The sequence below is a fragment of the Bubalus bubalis genome, chromosome 18, assembly GCF_019923935.1.
Source record: "Bubalus bubalis isolate 160015118507 breed Murrah chromosome 18, NDDB_SH_1, whole genome shotgun sequence".
Lineage (NCBI taxonomy): Eukaryota > Metazoa > Chordata > Mammalia > Artiodactyla > Bovidae > Bubalus > Bubalus bubalis.
Window position 1 is genome coordinate 60,572,723 of NC_059174.1, and position 21,643 is coordinate 60,594,365.

General features: G+C 45.3%; 1 protein-coding gene across 2 annotated transcripts; it reads right to left on the reverse strand.

The window, feature by feature from the left end:
- Positions 1–7,706: 7,706 nt before the first annotated feature.
- LOC102403062 (cationic amino acid transporter 3) lies at positions 7,707–21,053 on the reverse strand. 2 transcript variants are annotated; one of them, XM_006068495.4, is made up of 12 exons: positions 20,930–21,053; positions 13,300–13,699; positions 12,539–12,697; positions 11,082–11,259; positions 10,762–10,874; positions 10,390–10,612; positions 10,078–10,217; positions 9,871–9,973; positions 9,489–9,685; positions 9,118–9,284; positions 8,519–8,627; positions 7,707–8,352 (listed from the first exon to the last, which is right to left on the reverse strand). In XM_006068495.4, the coding sequence occupies exons 2-12, from the start codon at positions 13,670–13,672 to the stop codon at positions 8,234–8,236; spliced, it is 1,881 nt and encodes a 626-aa protein (XP_006068557.3). In that variant the 5' UTR covers positions 13,673–13,699; positions 20,930–21,053; the 3' UTR covers positions 7,707–8,233. The 2 variants fall into 2 exon arrangements, with proteins under 2 accessions (XP_006068557.3, XP_006068558.3); XM_006068496.4 differs by having other exon boundaries at positions 13,300–13,702; positions 20,930–21,046.
- Between the last annotated feature and the right edge of the window lie 590 nt (positions 21,054–21,643).

The window sequence follows — 21,643 nt, forward strand, 5'->3', positions numbered from 1 at the left end:
TCCCGACGAGGCTAATGGGCTCGTGCCCCAGAGCCCTCTGGGAAACGTAGTCCAAAAAACGGGGAATCTGCGGAGCTGAAAGCTCATGGGCTCTTTTTCCCAGCATGCAATTCCGCAACGGCCCCACTAGAGCTGTGCCTCAGAGCCTTCTGGGAAGTGTAGTTCTCATCTCAGGTAAGACACACGGTTCCTCAGAAGGCATCCCTCCCTGCGTATAAAAAGGAGCTGTGCCCCGCCCCCCCCCCCCCCAAGACTTGCGACCTAGTGTATTGCAGAGTCGCAGAGTTTGTAAATGTTGGGAGCCCTGCCAGCCGTTCAGATTTCTTTTCTTTTATTACTCATTTTAGTATTAGTATCATTACTGCTGCTGCTGCTAAGTCGCTTCAGTCGTGTCCGACTCTGTGCGACCCCAGAGACGGCAGCCCACCAGGCTTCCCCGTCCCTGGGATTCTCCAGGCAAGAACATTGGAGTGGGTTGCCATTTCCTTCTCCAATGCATGAAAGTGAAAAGGGAAAGTGAAGTCGCTCAGTCGTGTCCGACTTTAGCGACTACTACTACTTAAAAAAAGAAAAAACCTTTTTAATTTATACTGGAGTATAAATGCAACCCACACCAGTATTGTTTGCCTGGAAAATTCTAAGGACAGAGGAGCCTGGCAAGCTGCAGTCTATGAGGATGCAAAGAGTCAGACAGGGCTGAGCACAAATTACACTTATAGCTGATTAATAATGTGGTGATAGTTTCGGGTAGACAGCAAAGGGACTCAGCCATGCATATATATGTATCCATTCTCCCCCAAACTCCCCTCCCATCCAGGCTGCCACATGATTTTGAGCAGAGTTCCCTGTGTTATACAGTAGGACCTTGTTGATTATTCATCTTAAATATAGCAGAGTGTGCATGTCCATCCCAAACTTCCTATCACTTTGCTCCTCCTTCTAACAGGAAAAAAAGCTTTATTAAGTTCTTACATATACATGTAACTTCTTACATGTACATCTTGGACTTCCCAGATGGCGCTAATAGTAAAGAACACCTCCCCCCACCCCTCCCCTGCAAATACAGGAGATTTAAGAGACCAGGGTTTGATCCCTGGGTCAGGAAGATCATCTGGAGGAGGGCATGGCAACCCACTCCAGTATTCTTGCCTGGAGAATCCTGTGGACAGAGGAGCCTGGCGGGCTACAGTCCATCAGGTCACACAGAGACACACAGCTGAAGCGACTTAGCATGCACACATGTACCTGAGAGCTTTCAGAAGAGAATGAAGATCTGAAGAATTGACCAGAGCAGTAAGCTTTTATACCTTTTAGACAAAGAAAGGATAAATTTGTTAAGTATTGACAGTGCAATGGGCAAGTGAGAGTCCAATTAGGGCTTGGTAATCAACCAGTTCATTCTGAAGGAGATCAGCCCTGGGATTTCTTTGGAAGGAATGATGCTAAAGCTGAAACTCCAGTACTTTGGCTACCTCATGCGAAGAGTTGACTCATTGGAAAAGACCCTGATGCTGGGAGGGATTGGGGGCAGGAGGAGAAGGGGACGACAGAAGATGAGATGGCTGGATGGCATCACTGGCTCGCTGGACGTGAGTCTGAGTGAACTCCGGGAGTTGGTGATGGACAGGGAGGCCTGGCATGCTGTGATTCATGGGGTTGCAAAGAGTCGGACACGACTGAGCGACTGAACTGAACTGAATCCTTATTTTTAGACTTACCTGGTGGGTCAATAGTAAAGAACCCACCGCCTGCCAATGCAGGAGACACAGGAGACTCAGGTTTGATCCCTGGAAGCACCGAGGACAGTGGGGTTAAGCATGGCTGCTTTCACAGGCAGATAGAGGGAAGCCTCTTATCCCAGTCGCTCTCTAGATGGCAGTAGCTACAAAGAGAAATAGGCAACAGAGACCCTGGGGTGAAGAGCCAAAGGAAAATGAAATGTTCCAGGGACCTAGACAACCCTTCATGGTAGCCCTTCATAACTACCCTTTGAATTCTTTCAAACACTTGGAAATTGTAATATTGCTAGAGCATCTGATATTTTCAGGTGTTTAAATCCCTCAGTTCAGTTCAGTCGCTCAGTCATGTCCGACTCTTTGTGACCCCATGAATTGCAGCACGCCAGGCCTCCCTGTCCATCATCAACTCCCAGACTTCACTCAAACTCACATCCATCGAGTCAGTGATGCCATCCAGCCATCTCATCCTCTGTCATCCCCTACTCTACCTGCCCCCAAATCCTCCCCGCATCAGAGTCTTTTCCAATGAGTCAACTCTTCGCATGAGGTGGCCAAAGTACTGGAGTTTCAGCTTTAGCATCATTCTTTCCAAAGAAATCCCAGGGCTGATCTCCTTCAGAATGGACTGGTTGGATCTCCTTCCAGTCCAAGGGACTCTCAAGAGTCTTCTCTAACACAACAGTTCAAAAGCATCACTCAGCTATCTTCACAGTCCAACTCTCACATCTATACATGACTACTGAAAAAACCATAGCCTCGACTAGATGGACCTTTGTTGGCAAAGTAATGTCTCTGCTTTGAATATGCTATCTAGGTTGGTCATAACTTTCCTTCCAAGGAGTAAGCATCTTTCAATTTCATGGCTGCAATCACCATCTGCAGTGATTTTGGAGTCAGAAAAAATAAAATCTGACACTGTTTCTACTGTTTCCCCATCTATTTCCCATGAAGTGATGGGACCAGATGCCATGATCTTCATTTTCTGAATGTTCAGCTTTAAGCCAACTTTTTCACTCTCCTCTTTCATCAAGAGGCTTTTTAGTTCCTCTTCACTTTCTGCCATAAGGGTGGTGTCATCTGCATATCTGAAGTTATTGATATTTCTCCCAGCAATCTTGATTCCAGCTTGTGTTTCTTCCAGTCCAGCATTTCTCATGATGTACTCTGCATATAAGTTAAATAAGCAGGGTGACAATATACAGACTTGACGAACTCCTTTTCCTATTTGGAACCAGTTTGTTGTTCCATGTCCAGTTCTAACTGTTGCTTCCTGACCTGCATATAGGTTTCTCAAGAGGCAGGTCAAGTGGTCTAGTATTCCCAACTCTTTCAGAATTTTCCACAGTTTATTGTGATCCACACAGTCAAAGGCTTTGGCATAGTCAATAAAGCAGAAATAGATGTTTTTCTGGAACTCTCTTGCTTTTTCCATGATCAGCAGATGTTGGCAATTTGATCTCTGGATCCTGTGCCTTTTCTGAAATCAGCTTGAACATCCCTGCTGCTGCTGCTGCTGCTGCTCCTAAGTCGCTTCAGTCGTGTCCCACTCTGTGCGACCCCATAGACGGTAGTGACCACTTAAATATATATATATATATATATATCTCAACTTGTTTTTGGAAAGAATTCACACCAGGTGGCGCTAGTGTTAAAGAACCGCCCGCGAAAGCAGGAGCTGAAAGAGACACAGGTTTGATCCCTGGGTTGAGATGATCCCCTGGAGGAGGGCATGGCAACCCACTCCAGAATTCTTGCCTGGAGAATCCCATGGACAGCGAAGCCTGGAAGGCTACAGTCCATAGCGTCGCAAAGAGTTGAACATGACTGAAGCAACTTAGCATGCGCTCACAAACAGGGAAGGAAGTTACCATAACAAAACAAACTTTTGGACTAATTCAACGTCCTGTTATTTTTCTTTGCTGCTTCGGAATTTAACAGGTTTGATCCTTGGCTTCCCTGGTGGCTCAGAGGTTAAAGCGTCTGCCTGCAATGCGGGAGACCCGGGTTCGACCCCTGTATTGGGAAGATCCCCTGGAGAAGGAAATGGCAACCCACTCCAGTATTCTTGCCTGGAGAATCCCATGGACAGAGGAGCCTGGGAGGCTACAGTCCATGGGGTCGCAAAGAGTCGGACACGACTGAGCGACTTCACTTTCACTTTCGGAATTTATAGCAGGAATTGATGTGCTTCATGAAATATTGAATACGTCCCTGTCTTTGTGTTCACCATAAAGAAGGTTGAGCGCCGAAGAATTGATGCTTTCAAATTGTGGTGCTGGAGAAGATTCTTGAGAGTCACTTGGACAGCAAGGAGATGAAGCCAGTCAGTCCTAAAGGAAATGAATTGCAAGGACTGATGCTGAAGCTGAAGCTTCAATACTTTGGCCACCTGATGCGAAGAGCCGACACACTGGAAAAGACCCTGATACTGGGAAAGAGTGAAGGCAGGAGGAAAAGGGGACGACAGAGGATGAGATGGTTGGATGGCCTCACCGACTCAATGACATGAGTTTGAGCCAACTCTGGAAGATGGTGAAGGACAGGGGAGCCTAGAGTGCTGCAATCCATAGGGTGGCAAAGAATCAGACATGACTGAAGGACTAAACAACAAAACAAAACACTGTGTCAGCCAGGCCTGTGGGGTTCCAGGTGGGCTAAATCTGTCCATGACAGGATCAGGTGCTCTTTCCTTATTGAGAAGCAGAAAATCATTGTGAAAGTGTTGAGAGCACAAACACAAAGTCAGAAAGCTGGGGGGGGGGGTGGGGGGGTGTGTGTGAAGCTTTTTGAGTAATAAAAAAATCAAGAAGCCAAAAAATTTCAAAAAGAAAAAACCTTAAGTCGATAAAGTAAACTAAAAAAAAAAAAAGGCAAACAACCAAAACAAGAAGGCAGAATATAATAGAGATTAGAGTGGGGAAAAGTGAAGCAGATGGGAATTCCCTGGCAGTCCAGTGGTTAGGACCCTTTTACAGCTGAGGTCTCAGGTTCAATCCCTGGTTCTGGGAACAAAGATCCTGCAAGCCAAGGGACATAGCAAAAAAAAAGAAGAAATTTTTAAAGTGATACAAGGAATCAATGGAGCTAGAAGTTGGTTCTTTGAAAATGGGAAAATCTTTAGCTAGACTGACTGGGGCAGGGGGAGAAGAATTGATTATGCAAGAAGTCAAAGTCAGAGATGCTTCTAGTCTCATCTAGGTATGTGTGTGGCTAAGGTGAAGCATCACAAAAGCAAAGAAACACGAGTACATTGACATTGCAAATGAACAAACCTGAGTTACACCAGACCAGAGTTTGCCAAAGTGTTTCTCTTGAGAGCCAAATAGTCAATATTTTAGGTTGTTCAGGCCACATATGCTCTGGACCACATATTCCTCTGTATTTTTATTAACAACGTTTTGAAAATAAAAACCACTCAGCCTCTAGCCCATACAAAATCAGGGCCACAGGCAAGATTTGAGCTATGGACCAGAATTTACCTGACTGGTAAGGATGGGGAAGAGAAATTCTAGATCAGCATTATCCAGTATGGTACATAGTCTTGAGCACTTGAAATGTGGCTAGGTGGGAAATAAGTGTAAAATGTACACTGAGATTTGAGGACTGTTCAGAAAGAAGATAAAATATCTCATTAGTGATTTTTACATTATATGTTTAAATGATAAAATTTGTATATTCTGAGCTAAATACATTATTAAAATTAGTTGTGTCTGTTTCTTTTTCCTTTTTTAATGTGATACTAAGAAAATTTTAATTATATACATGGATTTCATATTTGCTTAGACAGCACTATCCTCTTCTGCAATTTGTCAAACTTGACAGCATTTGTCAAAATTTTTAAATGTGCCTGTCTTTGACTCAACAGTCCCACATAAGATATACACTATTTTATACATTAATTAAAAGCTTGCCCATGACATATACATGGACACTTATCACCTTTCCCAAAGAACCTCCTCTTATCCTCAGGAGCTCACATTGACCCAGGGATCCACAATTGTTGACTTTCTGTGGAGTTGCGGATTTTTTTTTGTTTTGTTTTGTTTTTATTTTGCTATGTTTTGATTTTGTGGAGTGAGGGTTGTTTTGTTTTCTTGTTGGGGAGCCAGCAGATGGGATGAAGGGAGACGCTGGTTTGCAGACGCTATGGAAAACAGTATGGAGGGTCCTCAAAAACCAAAATAACTACCACAGAGCAACAATTCCATTCCAGGTTATATATCTGGGGGAAAAAAATTAACTTGAAAAGATACATGCAGCCCAATATTATTAGCATTATTTACAATAGTCAAGATACAGAAGCAACTCAAAAAGACAAGAAGAAACACCAAAAGACAAATGGATAAAAAAAGATGTATATGTATGCAATAGAATAGGCATAAGAAAGAACAAAGTTCTCCATTTGCAACATAGATGTACCTGAAGGTTATTATACTTAGTAAAATAAAGTAAGACAAATTACTTACATGTGAAATCTAAAAAATAAATGACTGTGTATTAACAAAAGAGAAGCAGAATCACTGATAGAATAAGCTAGTTAGTGGTTACCAGCCAGGTGAGAGAAGGGTTAGGGACAAATGTGGTAGAGGATTAAGAGATACAGGCTGCTGTGTATGAAATAAGCTATGGGATTTATGGTGCAGCACAGGAAAATAAAGCCATTATATTAATATATAATTACTCTAAATGAAATACAATCTATAAAATTATGTCACTGTGTTGTACACCTGGAACTAATATAATATTGTAAATCAACTGTACCTCAATCTAAAAAAAAAAGAATGAATGAATGGGTAAAGACAGCCAATGGTGTATTAAAACATTAATATAGACATCAAAAATCCAACGTTTAAGAATCACTCTATGGGTGTGGAGAAAAGGGAACCCTCTTACACTGTTGGTGGGAATGCAAACTAGTACAACCACTATGCAGAACAGTGTGCAGATTCCTTAAAAAACTGGAAATAGAACTGCCTTATGATCCAGCAATCCCACTGCTGGGCATATACACTGAGGAAACCAGAAGGGAAAGAGACACGTGTACCCCAATGTTCATCGCAGCACTGTTTATAATAGCCAGGACATGGAAGCAACCTAGATGTCCATCAGCAGATGAATGGATAAGAAAGCTGTGGTACATATACACAATGGAGTATTACTCAGCCATTAAAAAGAATACATTTGAATCAGTTCTAATGAGGTGGATGAAACTGGAGCCTATTATACAGAGTGAAGTAAGCCAGAAAGAAAAACACCAATACAGTATACTAATGCATATATATGGAATTTAGAAAGATGGTAACAATAACCCTGTGTACGAGACAGCAAAAGAGACACTGATGTATCGAACAGTCTTATGGACTCAGAGAGGGAGAGGGTGGGAAGATTTGGGAGAATGGCATTGAAACATGTAAAATATCATGTATGAAACGAGTTGCCAGTCCAGGTTCGATGCACGATACTGGATGCTTGGGGCTGGTGCACTGGGACGACCCAGAGGGATGGTATGGGGAGGGAGGAGGGAGGAGGGTTCAGGAGGGGGAACACATGTATACCTGTGGCGGATTCATTTTGATATATGGCAAAACTAATACAATTTTGTAAAGTTTAAAAATAAAATAAATTAAAAAAAAAAGAATCACTCTATGATGATATCATCTTCAAAATGAATGATGAATGTGCTAAAGTCATTCAATTTCCCTATTGTATCTGGGTTCCAGCTTTACTGAGGTATAACAGTAAATTTAAAATTGTATATATTTAGGTTATTTTTAGAAAATTTTAAATAAACACACAAAATTGTGTTTCATTTCAACAGTAACAAAAAGAAATCCCAACAGCATCAATTAAAAAAAAAAAAAAAGATTTGGATATACCACATGGCTTGAAGGACGTTAGTTCCCCCATCAAGGATCCAACCTGAACCCAGCAGTGAAAGTTCGGACTCCTAACCACTGGACCACCAAGGAAGTCCCTCAACATTGTTTAATATTTAGGAACAATTTCCACAGAGTTCTTGGGAAATAAAAACAAGGAGTTAATGAATGACATTAAAGAAGATTATGGAAATGAACAGTCACATCACAGACAGCTAAATAAACACAGTGCAGCCCTTGACACAGTATATAGTTACCCGCATTTTTTTCCTGTGTAGCAATCTATGTGCTTTTGTTGGAAAAAGGCACACGATGATACTTCTTCCCTGCAGGTTAGTAGTTTATTTTTTTTTTTTTTCTGGTTAGCTTGTTGTACTGTCTATGAAAATTCATCTTGCTGCACAGGTAAGAGGTATACACTTTTCTGTACATATCTATCATGCTTTAAAACATTTACTGAAAAACTAGACAACAGATAAGTCATTTCATCCACTAGCAATGAGTAAAGGGCCCTAAATTCACCCCCATCGTCACAGTCCATAGATACTTAAAGTGCCCCTGGAACCAGCAGATTCTCCAGTGCCTGGAGGGATTCCACTCAGCATCTATGCCCTGTGGTTAAGATGACTCAGCATCTGGGATGTTCTTGTCAAGAGTCTGGAAAGTGGAGGCTGCTGGATGTTGCTCACTGTTCTCCAAGCTGTGTCGGATCCCGTATCCAAAGTATATGATAAATCCTAGGAGGAAAATGAGACAATGAAAAGGAAAAGTAGGAGCTGCACCCAGTTACACATGCCCAAAGGGCCTCTTATTATGGCAGCCAAGACAGTTTAGGGGAGATGCTGTAGAAGAGTATTGGGTTCAATCCCTCAAACAGTCTCTTTATCCTAGAAAACTTCTTACCAATCACATTCCAGACTCCAAATTGGGCCCAAGTCCGAGAGGTCATCTGTATCATCAGGTAAATGTTCACAAAGATGCTCACCAGTGGGAGGACAGGCAGAGCAGGGACCTGTGGGCAGAGTCAGTTCATCCCTGAACACAGCCCAGACATCTGAAAGGGAGACCTGACCCCAGGTGGGCGAGAAGACCAGTCCTCAGGCTGTGTGTTCAGTGGCTACTCAGATTGTATATGTAAAGCACATATACAATGCGGACCAGGGAGGTGGTCCAGGAAAGGGTTTTAACAATTCTTCTTCCCTGGTACAGCAAAGGATGATTAGACAGATTTTTATTTTTTTTTTTTAGTATTTCTTTATTTGACTGTACTAGCTCTTAGCTGCAGTGGGTGGGATCAGTCATCTTTGTTGCACACACGGATCTCTAGTTGCACCCTGTGGGATTAGCTCCCTGACCAGGGAGGGAACCCGGGCCCCCTGCATTGGGAGCTCAGAGTTTAGCCACTGGACCACCAGGGAAGTCCCAGTGAAGGATGTTTAGACCTAAAGCACACAGACTTCTTTCACTCAAGGTGGACACTCTGGGCACGTAGGGTCACCTACCTTGAAGTGAAGAGGACTGAGGTTCTGGGGCTGCCTCCAGATGATGACCGTGACCCCAATGATGAGCAGCAGCAGCAGCACAGCCACTGTTGTGAGCCCGGGGTCTCCAGAGAACACCTGGCTGGGCCACTGGGCCAGGACCAGGCTCAGGATGGTCAGCAGGAGAACTGCAAGGGTCAAGATGGAGGAGAACAGAATAGGTTCGACTCCAGAAGCCAAAGATGTCAAGACCTTGGGTCACACTCCTCCCCAAAACTTCCCACATCATGAAGGCTCATCATATCTCCAGCATTCCTCAACTGATGAAATACACATTCCCACCTTATCTTGTCAATTTCAGAATACCACAAGAGAGAGATCCCGATGCTCACCAAGCAGTAAGGCACATCCATAGACAATCTGGCCAGATGTCTGGGTGGGGATGGTGCTGGCAGGGTGACAGAGACTCTTGAGAATCTTGGAGGTTCCCACTTCAGGTGCAGTGTTCAAAGGACTTGCTTCAACTACAGACTCCATCTCAGTTTCTTCCTCTGTTTTCTTCTTGCTTAAATTCTCATCTGGTTGATATCTGAATTAGAAATATTAAAGCAATGTTAACAACAGCCCCTACTCATCCAACTCATACAGCGTATTCCAAATCTCCGCTGCCTTAAACAGAGCAGACATTAAGAAGGCAGCATGAAAGCAGAGGACAGTTCCCTCCTCATCAATCCCGAGTATCCAAGACCCACCCAAGGTGTTGTGGGGTCTCACCTAAGGACAAGGACAGAAAATGCCACCAAGCAGTAAGCCAGCAGGGTCCCGATGGACATGAGGTCCACCAGGTCACGGAGCTCGAAGAGTAATGCCATGACCCCTAGAAGGAGGGCACAAACAAGGTGGGGAAGGGGAGTGAGAACCCAGGAGAAATATCCAAACTAAGAAAACTGATCAAAGAAGGCATGGACATTATTTCTTTACCTGCAAGAATTCCAGAAGCCAAGGTGGCCATGATGGGGGTACGGGTGCGGGCGTGGATGCGGGCAAGTCCCCGAAAGAGGAGCCCATCATCTGCCATTGAGTAGATCACACGGGGCATGGGGAACATGGCACCCAGGAGGCTGGGAGAGACAACGAGGACATGTGTGGGGACGTAGAGAAGCAGTAGAGACCAGGGCATCCACTCCCTCATCTACATGGGGCAAGATTATCTTGCTCTCTTTTTCTCTCATTTCCAAGGGCTGGGATACCTGAGCATCTGACAGTCAATGGGCAGAAACCCGTGACACTGACCTGGATGTAAGAGCACAGAGGGTGCCAACAGCCACCACGTATTTGGCAGGGTCCCAGCCAATGTGGAGGAAAGCCTGAGGCAAGGGGCTTCCAGGATGAATCTGGTAGTAGGGCACCATGAGGGTGAGTGAGGCTGAGACACCAAAATACGCCAAAAAGCAGATGAAGAGTGAGATCACGATGCCCAAGGGGATAGACCTGTGGGGATTTCGGGCTTCTTCCCCTGCAGGATTGGAGGAAGTACTGGGTCAGGAAACATGCCAGGGTGAAAGCACAAAATCCCCTTTCCTGTTGAACCTGCAAAAGAAACCCCTACACCCAAGGGCAGCCCAATCTGTGTCCACACCCTGGATGGGACCATGACCACATTACCTGTAGTAGCAATGACATCAAAACCGACAAATGCATAGAAACACGTAGCTGCTCCCTGGACAATCCCGTCAAAGCCAAAAGGCACAAACCCTCCGGCACCCAGAGGGCCTGAGCTATGGTGAGAGAAGGAGCAAGATAGAATGTGGTTGAGGTGTGTTCAGCCATCACTTCTGGACTCTCTTCCCTTCACACCACTAGTCCTGGGTTCCAGGAGCCCCATCACCTGGATTCATCAGCCCAGGTCTGTTTAGTTTCCACCACGTTCCCATCTCTGCACCCTCCTCCACGTGGATTACTAAGGCCCAGAGAACCCTCCTAACCTAGAAGAATCATTGGATCCAGAAATGTTCGGTTTGTAGTCCTCTTCTGTGAGTTTCCAGTTGTGTGGGTCTCCCTTAATGATGCCAGAGATGATGATGAAGCTGAGAACCAAAAGGTTCAAGCCTGTGAACACTTTGTTAACCAGGGCTGACTCACCAGCTCCCACAACCAGTAGTCCTGTGAGAAAGATGGAATATGAGACATCCAAAAGTGGTTACGTGGGGCTGGGGTCCTGAGGAGGTGGACAGTGACTGCTCAGTGGATACAGGGTTTCCTTTTGTTGTGATGAACATGTTTGGAGCTAGACCAAGGTGATGGTTACAGAATACTGTGAATATACCAGGTCCCACTGAATTGCACACTTTAAGATAGTTAATTTCTTATTGTGACTATCATCTCCCAGTAGACAGGTCTATAAAATCATTAGGTTGTACACCTTAAACTTATACAATGTTGGATGTTAATTATATCTCAATAAAGCTGGGGAAAATAATAAAATGGTTGATTTTATGCTATGTAAATTACCTCTTAATTTAAAAAAAATCATTGATCTCAGTACAGAGGAAGAAACTTGTTGGTCTAAGTGAATGGTTCTCAGTGGGGTGATCTTGTTCCCCAGCAGTTGGCACTGTCTGGAGACATTCTTATTGTCACAGTTTGGGGGGAGGGTGGGCATCACTGGTGTCTAGTGAGTGAAGGCCAGAGATGCCACTCAACACCCGACAGTGGTTTAAAACAACAAAAACAAAACCCAGGGACTTCCCTGGTGGTCCAGTGCTTAAGACTCTGTGCCTCCACCTTAGAGGGCACAGGTTTGACCCCTGATCAGACACGACTGAAGTGACTTAGCAGTAGCAGGGAACAGAAGAGCCTGGCAGGCTACAGTCATAGGGTTGCAAAGAGTTGGAGGTGACTGAAGTGACTTAGCACGCATGCACACAGGGGAACTAAGGGGCTTCCCAGGTGGCACTAGTGGTAAAGAACCTCCTGTCAATGCAGGAGATGCAGGTTCAATCCCTGGGTCTGGAAGATTCCCTGGAGAAGGGAATGGCAACTCACTCCAGTATTCTTGCCTGGAGAATTCCATGGACAGAGGAGCCTGGCAGGCTACAGTCTATGGGGTCGCAAAGAGTCAGATACGACTGAGAGACTTGGCACATACACACGCATGCACAGGGGAACCAAGATCTGGCATGCATTGCAGCACAGTCAAAAAAACAAAAAAAAATCAAATGCCAAGGATAACTGCCCACACTTACGAATGATCCAGCCCAAACTGTCAGTAGTGCCAACGGTGGGAAACAACGGTCTATGTCTCACCTTCCTGTCTCTCATATCCTAGAGCCTTCAATCCAGTTGTAATTCTTCTAACATTCTTCCATCCCAAGCCTTTCCTACCCCAGCTCCCCACTTCCACACCCCATTCTTCCCATCCTATCGGTGATCCCTGTCTTACCCGTGAGCAGCAGCACCAGGCCCAGTGCAAAAAAGTCTGGGTACTTGGCCAAGAAGTGGGGCACATGCAGAGAAAAAGTTCCCTGTAATGCCTGAGAGATGTGGTCCCCTATCAAGCTGTCAAAGGTGGAGCTCCAGGCCCTGGACACACTGGCGGTACCTGCCGGAGCAGAAGATAGAACATTCATTAGCAAACATTCATTGAACCCCTACCTGGTGTCACTGGATGTCTTTGGGCAGGGGAAGGGGCTGGGGAGAAACATACAAAATGTTCCAATCTCAAAGAGATTCTTTTCACGGGTTGGGAAGAGTAGACTAGGATGATCCACAAAATAGATCAACTGTTTAATGTTAGGAGATCAATGTTATGCGAAAAAAAAAAGAAAACAGGTCATTGGGAGCAGAAGGTCTGGGAGATGAGGGTTGAAATTTTCAATCAAGTAGCAGAGGGAAATCCCGTGAAGGCAACAGCTGAACAAAGACCCTCGATTCGGTGAGAGGATGAGCCTGTGGGCCCTGCCTGCGTCTCACCCACTTCCTGCAGTTCCCTTCCCTTCTTTGTTTTGGGTCCATCCTTTAAAGATAACAGGACAGAGCTGAGAAGAAGGGAGCTATGAGGTTTGCCTGCTGCTATGACCCACATCTCCCCACCACCACCAAAGTGGATAGTAGCAAAGTTCCCATGAACGAGTGAAGACCTAAATCCCTGCTCCCAGTTTCTTCATCTGAAGCCCCATACCTCCCCCCTCCCCATCAACTGACCGATGACATAGGACAATATAAGATTCCAGCCAGTGATGAAGGCGCATAGCTGTCCCACAGTGACGTAGCTGTAGAGATATGCAGAACCGGAGCCTGGTACCCGGGCCCCAAACTCAGCATAGCAGATCCCAGACAACATAGAAGACAGTGAGGCCACCAGGAAGCAGATGATGATCGCTGGTCCAGCTTTATCCTTGGCCACGTCTCCAGCCAGGATGTACACGCCAGCCCCCAGGGTGCTGCCCACACCCAAAGCCACCAGGTCGAGGGTGTTCAGACAACGAGACAGGCGACTCTCAGACTTCTCTATGGGCTCCAGTGGCCTCCGGCGGACCAGCTTCTGACCAAACTGGCGAACATAGTGACGCAGCATCCTAGATGGAGTTGAGGAGACCACGATCTGCTGAGAAAACAAGATACAAAGTCATCAAGAAGGCCCATCTACCCTTGGCCCTGAGAGTCCAATTCCACAGAGCAATGGAGTGATGAGGGGCAGGTGGTATAAGGACATATGGGTCAAGTTCTCCATCTCTGAGTGTTGCTTTCTTCAAACATAAAGAAGACTTTTGATATGTTTCAAAGTTACTGGAAGAGTTGCTTGAAGAGAAATGAGAGGGAGAAGAATATGTCTCCGTAAACGTGCCTCTTTGGCTTGTGGGTTGTTTTGAGCTGAAGGCAATTAAGACCCAAAAGATTCAGAAAAATCTCCTTCCTTAGGCCTAAGTTAGTCTCCCTTAACTGATCAAAATCATTTAGATTAGGGGACCTATGGCAGGAAGAGAGCTGTTACCAGAGATAATTCTTTTTATCTCAGGAAGACTTACCTGCAAAAAAAAAAAAAAAAAAAAGACTTACCTGCAGTGAGTGGCAAACATTAATTTACCAACCTTCCCATCTTCCTGTGGGTTCTCTTCTCCTTGAAGCCCCAGATCCCAACCCACACCCCCCCCCACCCCCACCCCCGACCTTCTCCTTAGCTCAGGGGAGCCTTTAAACCTCAATTGCTTGTCTTTGAACCTCAGCGCATTTATGGGACTCCCATACATAGGAGTTTATTTAATCTGTCTTATATAAGTTTAATGATTAGAACCTAGAAAGAAAAGCTTCCCACCCCTGCACAGAAGCAAATGGTGGCAACCCATCCCAGTATCCTTGCCTGGAAAATTCCACGGACAGAGGAACCTGGTGAGCTATAGTCCATGGGGTCACAAAGAGTCAGACACGACTGAGCGACTAACACACACACAGAGAAGCAAAATCTTTCAACAAAGAGCCTGGCACACAGTAGCTGCTTAAATGGTATTAGCTAAATGGGTAAGAATGCTGGATTTTTTTTTTTTTTTAATCTTTTGGCCCTGCAGCATAGTTTGTGGGATCTTAGTTCCCTGACCAAGGCTTGAACCCATGCCCTTTTCATTGGTAGCACTGAGTCTTAACCTCTAGACCACCAGGGAGGCCCCAAGAATGTTGATTTTTAAAGCAAAATCACCCAGCTCTGCTGGTTCAAATCTGGCACTGTGATGTGTGGCTTATGTGACTTCCCACAAGCTACATACTGCTGTGTCCTCCTTTCTCCTATAAAACAGGGAGATTAATTATTATCAGCATTATTCCCCCCTTCCCTATTATGTGTGATATGACAGCTGAAGGGGCTCAGTGATCAGAGCAATGAAACCAAGTCCACCAGTAACCAGGTTCCCCTGCTGACTCTATGATTCATCTCTCCATCCAAAACTGTATTTCCTTTCTGGTCCCAGTCCTATTCCCCTCGGGGAATCCAAAAAGGAGGGCCAGGGGTGGGGAAAAGACTAGGGGGAAGAGATTGTTAGGCAGTTTGGGATGGACATGCACACACTGCTGTATTTAAAATGGATAATCAACAAGAATCTACTATATAGCAGGGAACTCTGCTATACAGGGAACTCTGCTCAGTGTTATGTGGCAGCCTGGATGGGAGGGGAGTTTGGGGAAGAATGGATACATGTATATATATGGTTGAGTCCCTTTGTCTACCTGAAGCTATTACATTGTTAATCGGCTATATTCCAATAAAAAAGCTTAAAAAAGGAAAAAAGGAGGGATTCAACTCAAAGAGGACCCTGCACACCCTTCCGGTACAAAAGTCTCTCCATCCTCTCATTTATTTGTAGACAAAAGGTTTAATCTCCAAGGTCTTACCTGAGTTCCAAAATGCAGATTCCACAGTACTAATTAAAGAAGTGACAGAAACAAAGAAAAAGTAGCACCAAATAGTCTCCAAGGGAAAAACAGCTTGATGTTCTTATTTGTTCCCCAGGCTCTAAGTAAATAACACAGTGCCTCAACCACTGTTTTTGCTCTCCTGGAAAGAAGTTGAGGGATCCCAGAGATCTTGATTTGCTAGTTTACCTTGCAGCAACACACAGATCAATCACAATCACCAATGACCCACTGAGTCACAAAAATGCTGACAGGATGTCTGCAACTGAGATCTTATCCAGAAGCTGAAATCACAAAGACCACCCCTTCTCTGGGCTCCCCAGGTGGCTCAGGGGTAAAGAATCCACCTGCCAATGAAGGAGTTCCCTGCCTGGGTCAAGGAGATGCCCTGGAGGAGGAAATGGCAACCGGCTGCAGTATTCTGAATATGTGAACCGTGAACTTCCTGATGTTCAAGCTGGTTTTAGAAAAGGCAGAGAAACCAGAGATCAAGTTGCCAACATCTGCTGGATCATGGAAAAAGCAAGAGAGTTCCAGAAAAACATCTATTTCTGCTTTATTGACTATGCCAAAGTCTTTGACTGTGTGCATCACAATAAACTGTGGAAAATTCTGAAAGAGATGGGAATACCAGACCACCTGATCTGCCTCTTGAGAAATTTGTATGCAGGTCAGGAAGCAACAGTTAGAACTGGACATGGAACAACAGACTGGTTCCAAACAGGAAAAGGAGTACGTCAAGGCTGTATATTGTCACCCTGTTTATTTAACTTATATGCAGAGTACATCATGAGAAACGCTGGACTGGAAGAAACACAAACTGGAATCAAGATTGCCGGGAGAAATATCAATAACCTCAGATATGCAGATGACACCACCCTTATGGCAGAAAGTGAAGAGGAACTCAAAAGCCCCTTGATGAAAGTGAAAGTGGAGAGTGAAAACGTTGGCTTAAAGCTCAACATTCAGAAAACAAAGATCATGGCATCCTGTCCCATCACTTCATGGGAAAGAGATGGGGAAACAGTGGCAGACTATTTTTTTGGGCTCCAAAATCACTGCAGATGGTGACTGCAGCCATGAAATTAAAAGATGCTTACTCCTTGGAAGGAAAGTTATGACCAACCTAGATAGCATATTCAAAAGCAGAGACATTACTTTGCCAACAAAGGTCCATCAGGTCGAGGCTATGGTTTTTCCTGTGGTCATGTATGGATGTGAGAGTTGGACTGTGAAGAAGGCTGAGCGCTGAAGAATTGATGCTTTTGAACTGTGGTGTTGGAGAAGACTCTTGAGAGTCCCTTGGACTGCAAGGAGATCCAACCAGTCCATTCTGAAGGAGATGAGCCCTGGGATTTCTTTGGAAGGAATGATGCTAAAGCTGAAACTCCAGTACTTTGGCCACCTCATGCGAGGGATGAGGGAGGGATTGGGGGCAGAAGAAGGGGATGACAGAGGATGAGATGGCTGGATGGCATCACTGACTCGATGGACGTGAGTCTGAGTGAACTCCGGGAGTTGGTGATAGACAGGGAGGCCTGGCGTGCTGTGATTCATGGGGTCGCAAAGGGTCGGACATGACTGAGCAACTGATCTGATCTGATCCAGTATTCTTGCCTGGAGAATCCCATTGACAGAGGAGCCTGGTGGGCTACAGTCCATGGGATCACAGTCAGACACCACTGAGTGACTAAGCAGATGGTGCATCAGGCACAAGATTCTACAACAAGTCTCACACTCCACCCATCTCTCCACCAAGGATCCTAAAACCTGAAGCTTTCTCCTCCATGGCTTGCAGAGTTGACAAGGAATTGGAACTCTGCTTTGGGGCAGAGAAGGAAATGGCAACCCACTCCAGTACTCTTGCCTGGAAAATTCCATGGACAGAGGACCCTTGTAGGCTACAGTCCATGGGGTCACAAGGAGTCGGACACAACTGAGCGACTTCACTTCACTTTGGGGCAGAAAGCAGATGGAATTCACAGGGAGGGACAGACTGTGGCCCAGCTCAGTCAAAGCATCAAACCAGAGTGCCCTCCCAGCTGCCTAGAGGAAGAGGGAACTAGCCTCCATTCTGGATCAGAAATGGCAGGACTCTGTTTCTTGCTGCTGTGGGGCCTGAAACGTCTCCTCCCTACATGGCTCCACAGGGTTAGGCTGATTCAGAGACCACGAGTCACCGCCAGGGGCTTCCGCCCTGATACTCCAAAGTCCAAGGTTAGCATTTTGATTAAGAGTCAGGAAACTCATTAGAATCTTGGCTCCTCAAACACCCCTGTGGAGTCATATACTCCTCTGAACCTGCATTTCCTTCTTGCTCAAATGATGCTGCTGAATACTTTAGCCCTGTTCATAGGAATACAAATGGTGCAGCTGCTCCTGATAAAGTATGTTTTTTCCAGGGACTTTCCTGTCTGTCCAGTGGTTAAAAGAGTCCACCTTCTAGTGCAGGGGATACAGGCTTAATCCATAGTCAAGGAATAAGATCCCACATGCCCTGCTGTGTAGCACAACCAAAAAATAAATTCAGTCAGTTCAGTCGCTTAGTGACCCCATGTTGTATCTGACTGTTTGTGATCCCATGGACTGCAGCACGCCAGGCTTCCCTGTCCATTACCGACTCCCGGAGTTTACTCAAACTCATGTCCATGGCGTCAGTGACGCCATCCAACCATCTCATCCTCTGTTGTCCCCTTCTCCTCCCACCTTCAATCTTTCCTAGCATCAGGGTCTTTCCCAATGAGTTCATTCTAATCTTTCTTTAAAAAAAAAAAAAGTATGGTGGTCCCTTCAAAAACTAAAAATGGATTTATCATTATGATCCAGCAACTTCTCCTATGGGTGTCTACCCCAACGAACTGAAAATAAAGTCTCAAAGAGATACTTGTACATCTGTGTTCATAGCAGCAGTATTCACAGTAGCTGAAAGACAGAAGCCTCCCAGAAGTTCATCCTCAAAAGAATGGATAAACACTATACAGACAATGAAATATTTCTCAGCCTTAAGAAGGAACTCAGAGAAGGCAATGGCACCCCCCCTCCAGTACTCTTGCCTGGAACATCCCATGGATGGAGGAGCCTGGTAGGCTGCAGTCCATGGGGTCACTAAGAGTCGGGCATGACTGAGTGACTTCACTTTCACTTTTCACTTTCATGCATTGAGAATGAAATGGCAACCCACTCCAGTGTTCTTGCCTGGAGAATCCCAGGGACAGAGGAGCCTAGTGGGCCGCCATCTATGGGGTCGCAGAGTCAGACATGACTGAAATGACTTAGCAGCAGTAGCAGCAGCAAGAAGGAACTAAAAAGAGCCTCTTGATGAAGGTGAAAAAGGAGAGTGAAAAAGCTGGCTTGAAACTCAGCATTCAAAAAACTATGATCATAGCATCCAGTCCCATCACTTCATGGTAAATAGATGGGGAAACAATGGAAACAGTAACAGACTTTATTTTCTTGGGTTCCAAAATCACTGCAGACTGTGACTGCAGCCGTGAAATTAAAAGACACTTGTTCCATGGAAGAAAAGCTATGACAAACATAGACAGCATATTAAAAAGCAGAGACATCAGCTTGTTGACAAAGGTCCATTTAGTCAAAGCTATGGTTTTTTCAGTAGTCATGAATGGATCATAAAGAAGGCTGAGCATTGAAGAATTGATGCTTTCAAACTGTAGTGCTGGAGAAGACTCTTGAGAGTTCCTTGACAGCAAGGAGATCAAACTAGTCAATCCTGAAGGAAATCAACCCTGAATATTCATTGGAAGGACTGATGCTGAATCTCCAATACTTTGGCCACCTGGTGTCAACATTGGAAAAGACTCTGATATTGGGAACGATTGAGGGCAGGAGGGGACAGCAGAGGATGAGATGGTTGGATGGCATCACCAATTCAATGGATGTAAGTCTGAGTCAACTCCGCGAGATAGTGAAAGACAAGGAAGCCTGGCGTGCTGCAGCCCACGGGGTTGCAAAGAGTTGGACATGACTGAGCGACTGAATAACAACAAAGAATAAACAGGAAAGGGAATTCTCTGGTGATCCAGTGGTGAAGACTCTGGGCCACCGCTGTAGGGGACACAGGTTGGATCCCTGGTCCGAGAATTAACATCCCACATGCTGTGGGATGCAGTGGGGGGTATGAGGGGGTGGGAAGGAAATTCTGACACAGGCTACAACATGGAAGAACCCTAAGTGATGTTTGCCAGGCACTAAAAGACAAAAGGTGTATGATTCCACTTCTATGAAGTACCTAGTTAAAGTTACTTGACTAGAGACAGAAAGCAGAATGGTGCTTTTCCAGGGTCTGGGTGAGAGGGGAATAAGGAGTAATTGTTAAGGGAGGACACGTTTCAGTTTTACAAGAAGAGAAGAGCTCTAGAGATGGGCTGCCCAGTAATGTGACTATACTTAACATTACTGAACTGGAAGCTTAAAAATAGTTAAGATGGCAAATTTTACATCACATGGTATTACATGTATTTCTGTTGTTGCTTAGTTGCAAAGTCACGTGCAAGCCCATGGACTGTAGCCCACCAGGCTCCTCTGTCCATGGGATTCTCCAGGCAAGAATACTGGAGCGGGGTGCCATGCCCTCCTCCAGGGGATCTTCCCAATCCAAGGATCGAACCCACATCTCCTAATTGGCAGGCGGATTGTTTACCACTGAGGCACCTGAGAAGCCCCTATGTGTATTTTTACAATGTTTTAAAAAATTCTGCCAATGATAAATAATAGAGCCAGCTTCACAGAATTGCTGGGTGTAAGGAACCTGAAAGTGGTTTAAAGTAAATCACCACACAGCCCTCCCCCATAGGTACCAAACTCTAGACGATTAGGTCCCTTATAGTTGCCCCAAGATCCATAGAGGAGGAACCTACAGAAATGGACAGTACAAAGGACACTGAAATCAGTGGCCCACATGTCATAAATCCTACATAACAGCAATCTTTACTAGTGTTTGAACACCAGTGAAAAAATTAGTCTAAGAGCCTCCAGATCTGAGGCAATCTCCTCCCCTGCCCACCTCTCCTTACACAAGCCTATCAACTCCTAACTCCTTCTGCTGTCATCTGGAAAATGGGTCTTTCCACCCTCCAGCTGGAGCCAACTGCACACGTGGGTGGATTGAAGTGGTCTCTTTAGGTGAGGATTCGGTAGTTTTCGACTGTCTGTGACCCCATGGATTGTAGCCGGCCAGGCTCCTCTGTCCATGGGATTCTCCAGGCAAAAGCACTGGAGGGGGTTGCCATGCCCTTCTCCAGGGATCTTCCCAACCCAGGGATGGAGTGGTCTCCAGTGTCGCCTGCATTGGCAGGCAGGTTCTTGACTGCTGAGCCACATGGGAAGCGCTTAGGCTTTTAGGAGGTCTCTTTAGGAGGATCTGAACTCAGCACCCAGTCTCTGACAGAAGAGGGGGTGACCCAGAACTTACCAAATCTTAGGAGCAGAGCCTGGAGCACGGATATCGGTCAGTGCGGTTGAGTTTAAAGCTGTGTAGGGTTGGAGCTGATAGATCTGGAAAAACCAAACCTGGGAACCCTCCCACAACAAAAAGACAATCCTTAAGCCCTGGGTGGGGATGGGCGGGGATGGGAGGGGCAAGTCTGCAGTGGTGCAATCAGCCACTTCTCTTCTGAGCTTGCCCTCAGGGGACAGTTCTGAGATTCTTGAGTCTGCAAGTGGTAAAAATACACAGAACGTAAAATTTAGCCGCTTCAGTCGTGTTAAGTACATTCACATCTTGTGCAATGGAACCCCAGGACTTTTTTTCATCTGGCAAAATGGAACCTTTGTCCCCATTCAACCACAATTTCCTCTTTCTCCTCCACCAGCTCCTGACAATCTCATTTCCACTCTCTGTAATTATGAATCTGACCACTCCAGGTGTTTCATTTAAGTAGAATCACTTAATTTCACTTACCAATATGTCCATAAGATTCACTCACACTGTAGCATGTATTAGAATTCCCTTCCATTCTCTCTCTTTTTTTTTTTAGCTGCTGGACACCGGGCATTTTAGTTCCTCAACCTGGGATTGAACCTGTGACTCCTGCTTTGGAAATTTGGGAGTCTTAACAACAGATCCACAGAGAAGTCCCCCCTTCTTTTTTTTAATGCTGAATAATACTCTAGTATATGTGCCTGC

Excerpts from the sequence above, each read along its gene's own strand:
- LOC102403062 (XM_006068495.4), bottom strand. The coding sequence starts at position 13,672 with ATGCTGCGTCACTATGTTCGCCAGTTTGGTCAGAAGCTGGTCCGCCGG. Across the intron at positions 10,613-10,761 it reads TGATGTCATTGCTACTACAG|GGGAAGAAGCCCGAAATCCC; the intron begins GTAATGTGGTCA and ends CCAATCCTGCAG. Across the intron at positions 8,353-8,518 it reads TGGAGTCTGGAATGTGATTG|GATTTATCATATACTTTGGA; the intron begins GTAAGAAGTTTT and ends TTTTCCTCCTAG.